The sequence below is a fragment of the Haliotis asinina genome, chromosome 15 (genome assembly GCF_037392515.1).
Source record: "Haliotis asinina isolate JCU_RB_2024 chromosome 15, JCU_Hal_asi_v2, whole genome shotgun sequence".
Lineage (NCBI taxonomy): Eukaryota > Metazoa > Mollusca > Gastropoda > Lepetellida > Haliotidae > Haliotis > Haliotis asinina.
The window spans coordinates 29,152,378-29,158,698 of NC_090294.1; the positions used below are offsets into that span (position 1 = coordinate 29,152,378).

The following is a 6,321-nucleotide window of genomic DNA, read 5'->3' on the forward strand; positions in this document are numbered from 1 at the left end:
AAGAGATTCTAGAAAGTATCAATAACCTTAAAGTTAACAAATCCCCGGGAATAGATGATGTAATTCCAGAATTCTTTAAACACTCTGCTGATCTTCTTTTACCGTATTTAGAATTGATTTTTAATCTGATATTAGAAAAAGGGACCTTTCCTACAGCCTGGTCGGTTGGGATAATAGTGCCTATACATAAGCAAGGAAATTTAAATAAAGTAGATAACTACAGAGGAATCACATTGCTGAGCATATTCAGTAAAGTGTTCACATCGATTGTTAACCAAAGACTAATTTTTTGGGGTGAATCAATGGACAAAATAAATGAAGCCCAGGCAGGATTTAGAAAGGGTTACACAACAACCGATAACATGTTTATACTACAGAGTGTGATCCAGAGATATTTGAATACACAGAGTGGTAAGCTATATGCAATGTTTGTTGATTTTTCTAAGGCATTTGATTCTGTCCAAAGACATAAACTTTGGTCATTATTTAACATGAATGGACTTAGCCCCAAAATGAGTAAGTTATTAAGTGATATATATCAAAATGTGAAAGCCTGTGTTAGAAACAACACCGAGGTGTCTGCAACATTCGATGTAAACATTGGAGTTAGGCAAGGCTGCGTACTCAGCCCGTTCCTGTTCTCTTTTTTCATAAACGAGCTAGCGGTACAGATTGAGCGAAATTGCTCACATGGTATCCAGTTGCATCCCGATATGTTCTATCTTTTCCTCTTATTATTTGCAGATGACATTGTTCTCATTTCTAGCACTATAAACGGCCTACAGAAGCAGATAAACGAATTAGAAACCTATTGCCAAAATTATTGTCTAAGTGTAAACATGAATAAAACAAAAATAATTGCATTCAAGAAAGGAGGTAAACTATCGAAAAAGGAAATATGGTATTATAAGGGTAATGTCGTAGAAAGAACTACATCATACAAATACCTTGGAGTATATTTTACAAACATTCTGTCATGGTCGACACACACAAAATACGCATCTGTGCAAGCACGTAAGGCTCTAATCGGTATATTAAGAAACCTGAGAGTATTAGGAGATATAAATCTAGCATCCTTTTTTAGAATATTTGACACCAAAATCAGTCCGATTTTACTTTATGGTGCCGAAATTTGGGGCTTGAAATACTTTGATTGTATAGAAAAAGTTCACCTATTTGCTTGTAAAACATTTCTCGGAGTAAAGATGAGCACACCAGACGTTATGGTATATGGAGAATGTGGCAGGTTTCCCCTCCACATATTCCAGCAAACTAGAGTGATCAAATATTGGATAAAGTTATTAAACATGTCATCACACCGTTTACCCAAAAAATGTTATGAAATGATGTTATTGTTGCATGAAAACGGTAAGCAGAACTGGGTATCAGAAGTAAAAAACCTACTCTTCTCAACTGGATTCCATAACCTATGGTATGAGCAAAAAGTGTTCGCCCCATCACTGTTTTTAAATACATTCACACAAAGATTAAAAGACATATATCAACAAAAGTGGTTGGGAATTGTTTCATTATCAACAAAGTGTAAGTATTACTCAACACTAAAAACCCACATTTATACTGAAGGTTATCTATCATGTGTAAATGTTAAGAAATTCAGAACAGCATTATCACGTTTTCGTTGCTCATCCCATGATTTATTGATTGAAAAGGGGAGATTTATGAATATAAAAAGAGAAGATAGAATATGTAAATGTTGCACTAACAATGCAATAGAAGACGAATATCATTTCCTTCTTGTCTGTCCAGCATTTGATACACTACGTAGAAAATATATGAAAGAATACTATTTTGTACATCCATCGATTGCCAAATTCTCTTCACTGTTGACGTGTTCAAATGAAAAGGTAATCCAAAATATTGCAATTTTTATTCACAAAGCTATGCTATCCAGACAATTCTTCTATAAATGATATGTATATGGAGTGCGCCCTACAAATGATATAAAGATATGTGTGATATCGAGAAGTGAGTGATTTAGCATGATACTATATTACATTTGCTAAAATGTCATGTATATGATTTGATATGCCATTATATATGATGTACAAGCTGATCTTTGACATATGATATATAGGATATGACGTGAGACGATGATATGATGTATTATGATATGGTATGATACTATTTCCGATGTGAGAACATATATGATACGACATGACATGACATGGTACCATCTGATATCATATGATCTAATATGACGTGATACAGCATTATATGGTATGATATGACTCCATGATATTATACTACTTTATATCATGAGTAGTATGATGTGTGTTTTATACTATAGGCCTGAGGCCTTTCAGTATTGAAATAAATAAACTATTGAAACTAAACATAGGGAAGTCCTTTCACAAATGTCACTATTAGAGATGATTGCTCCTTTAATGGTCTGATATAGTGGCTGCCACTGTGTGTAACACCAAACGATACGGTCGGGTAGGGGTTTGATCAAGCAGTGCTGAAGCAGCACACGGTAGGTGAACACAGACTTTCCACAACCACTGGGTCCAATGACGAGAACATTCGAAGGGATCAGAAACTTGAATCCCTCATGTCTGTCCATATCATCCGAAGGAAGATGAGTAAGAGGAGGAGGAGGAGTAGGAGGAGGTGGTAGGACATGAGTTGTTCCATGCCTTTGCTTCTGATGTCTTCGTAGGTTGTCTTTCCGTGCAAAAGTCATCCCGCAATCTGAACAGGCGGTCGTCTTCATGGATTCTTTTTGTATTGTTTTTTGCACAAGAAGAGGAGGATGACGTCCTACCCGTCCTGGGGTATGAGTGAAAATGGAGCTACCCTGTTGAGACCCTTCGTTTATTCTGAAGATATACCCCCACAGCAGGTCATTCAGCTTCTCACGGCATTGATACAGCTTCTTCTTGTGTCCGGCCTAAACATTTACTATTGTTATGTGTACTCTTCCACGCCTCTGAATAACATCCATGGTGAGCATACCCACAAAAAAGTATTACTAAGCAGATGCTCTATCAAGCACCCACGCATTTTGAATGGCCTCGTCTCTGAGAGCATTGAGAAACTGTGGTTTTAAAACAAATGCTACGATAGGCATGTAACTGGCAAAAAGACTTTTCCAAACACCTACAGTAGTCCATAGGGGATGAACTAAGCGTCGTAACACTGCTAGATAGTTATTTCTATCATTTCTCCTTAGAAAACGACGTTTTTCATATCGAGTCACTGGTAATCTTCCTTTTAATAATCTATTGATGATAGCATTGACAGCAAGGACCTATTCTCTGTTCATTTCTAAGATGTCTTGTCGAATTTCCTCAACATCTTGAAACATTAACATGAACCTTAAAGAGTCGTAATGTTTCAACACGTACCTAGCCATGATCCTAAGGAAATCAAAACAAACAAGCTCTTACTCCTGTCGTTGTTGACGTCTCAGTGATAGCCATACTTCGAGCCAAACTGTATTTATAACAGCACCAAGAAATAAGGCTATACACAGACACTCGCTGCGCGCGCGCGCATGCGCGTGCGTGTGTGTGAGAGCACGCACACATGTGTATGCGTAGTCTCTTTGTTGCAGCAACCCGGGGAGAAAACATACACACAGCAGACGTTTAAGCATGAGAGTGGATTTAATTTTATTGTATATATATATGCCTCAATACAACATACAGATCATGACATGGGTCTGACACATTACACCATGTTTTAAAGGAGTGGCAATACAAATGTAATATTTCTGTTAGGTATATACTTACATATATCTATGTACAAAACAGAACCCAAAACACTAAGTGTTTAATTCATTCATTACTAACAAACACAGAGTGGTGATATAAATTTAATATTTCTGTAAGGTATATACTTACATATATTTATGTACAAAACAAAAACACTAAGTATTTAATTCATTCATTACTAACAAACACAATGCACACTATTGCAAAGATAAACAAAAATCAATAATACATCTACCAGTGAACACCAGAAGAACACAAGCGCAACCCAGGAACCTCACCACATTCGACTGAGGAGTGGTGGTTGCGAAATGACACAAAACGGATACCTCCTTGCTATATATTCATAGACATAACAATCGTTCCCAGTATAGTTGTTACGGGAAAATTGTTCAAGCATTATCTCCCTTAAATGCCACCCTCTCAACCGGAACAAGAGATAATATACAACATATTGTCCACAGGTTTTTCCCGAGAGACTCTGGACTCTGATGTGACTCCACACAAGTGCTCTTTTGCTGATATGACGATGATGATGGTTATTGTCGTTTATATACTCCATAAAATCCTGTACCTCTTTTAGTCTATGGACTATTCCTCGATCAAATCCAAGGCTATTAAAAATTTCAATACTTTCCTCGTTTATGTAGACAGCAAACCAGTGTTGACCATCCTCATGGGCTCTCTCTGTATTTACTATAATAGTGGATGGAAGAATGTTTCCCCTTGTCATATGCCATGCTAGGTCTTTTTCTAAATGATTCAGGGCGAACACACACAAAACGTGGTGTCTAAGTATGGGGTCGCACTGTATGATGCATTCTAGTTGACGAGTGTTCATGCCCCCTCGTTTACCCCACCTCTATTTTGCTCACTGTTCCTATTTGCTCATACGACAACGTTTCTGCTTGTCTCTATTTGGAAAATGTCATCAAATTCCCCATAAACGACGCATGATACCGTCTCGGGAAGCGGTGTTCTAAACTGTGCTTCAAGTCTAAGAGTACCCTGCTTTTGAAGGCGTAGATATGTTCCGTCATTGTTCTGACCAAACAAGGGATCCAATGAGAAGATATACAGCGCATAACCTCCGTGGAACTCATCTCTTGAGATGTCTACCCGATTGAGACCTCCACCGTCATCCGTCAACCAGCATCCGGTGGATCGGAATAGGTTAACAAATGCCTGGATGAAGGCTCATCCAGTTGTCTCCCCGAATTGTAGTTTCATGGGACCGGACTCGCCCACGATGGTCCCATCGCAGAACAATACAATTTGGGATAAGCCCCAGTTGGCAAAGTTGTAGGGATTCTTATGGTAGTCACCCATCCCTGTTGCTTTGGCGGAGATGAACCCCACTACGATCTTATTAGGACGAATCCCTTGAAAAATGTTATCCCAAGCAAAGCTGGTTTGACCCTTGACGATGGAAAACATCTTAACTTCCGTCCTGCGATATGGATATTTCGCTGGTTTCTTTGAGAGCGCCTCATTGTGACCCCATATGACACCGGGATTCACACACACTTTCATTACCTTCAGAACTATGTCTTCAATGTGAACCACATACGAGGTGTCTGTTTTTGCTGCCATGAGCATGAACTGGGGTGTAGATCTGTACAATTTTACTTGTACATCGACCTGGTTCAGTATGTAGCGTTTCATCTGAAAAAGGTCATGCATTAGGGGGGATTCGAGGTCAAACGTTTTACTCTCGAAAGTAAACTCATACCTGGCGAACATCCCCGTATTAGTCCCATTCAGGTCAGTTACGTCTAACTCCCCTGCTGTGTCTTTGAAAAACAGTTGTGCCTCCATTTTTGTCTTGCTGTCAATGTAATTGGTGTCCAAAAGCGTTTGAATGATGGACTTGTATGGATAATGATTGGTGGTGGAGATAACCAAGCGCCCTTGCAGCCATACGTCTACTTGAGCGAAAAGGGAATGAAGGAAGAGGTTAATGGGGGCGCATTACCCCCCAGATTCGTGTTGTCCGCATGAGTTATCTTACATCTGACATACAAGGAAGACCTTCTGAGATCGATGTATTCCAACCCGTTTTGACCACTGATGTGAAATTCAATCGGTGCAGATGATGACAGAGGTGACACCGGACGACAGTCTTGTAAATAAACCTCTTCAACGGCTGTTTGTGTGGGTGGCAGGTCGAATAAGGATAGTTCCGGGGGTTGTGTTTCGGTGAAAAACTTGGGATCATTCGTTAGTGCGGTCATGGTTGACTACTTAATAGTCGAAAATGTCCTTGATGGTTCTCTTCCGTCCCAGCCAGTGTTTGTTCTTCTTTTTCCCTTCACCCCATTGCGCTCATAGAGACCGAGTCCGGGTGTCGTTTAATCTCTGCCTTAGCTTGATCTACTAACTGTTCACTCAGGCTCACTATTCTTACGTCCCTTTGTGGAATGGTCTTGTCATCCGGTGTTAATAATATCGTCTTTGTGGTAGAAGAGGTCGGAGGTGGGGGCAATAGGTCAAGGGACGATGGGTTCCGTTCCATTGTGATCATAGTAGATGTGGGCTTGAAACTGATGGTGCTGACTCTTATGCGCTGATATGGTTGAATTGTTGT

General features: G+C 39.5%; 1 protein-coding gene across 1 annotated transcript; it reads left to right on the forward strand.

The window, feature by feature from the left end:
• The first annotated feature begins 433 nt into the window (after positions 1 to 433).
• LOC137265877 (uncharacterized) lies at positions 434 to 2,244 on the forward strand. The gene has a single exon (XM_067801338.1). It carries the CDS (start codon positions 492 to 494, stop codon positions 1,929 to 1,931), a length of 1,440 nt encoding a protein of 479 aa, XP_067657439.1. The 5' UTR covers positions 434 to 491; the 3' UTR covers positions 1,932 to 2,244.
• The last annotated feature ends 4,077 nt before the right edge of the window (positions 2,245 to 6,321 follow it).

Bases quoted from the DNA above. Each gene is read 5' to 3' on its own strand.
- LOC137265877 (XM_067801338.1), top strand. From the start codon at position 492: ATGAATGGACTTAGCCCCAAAATGAGTAAGTTATTAAGTGATATATAT.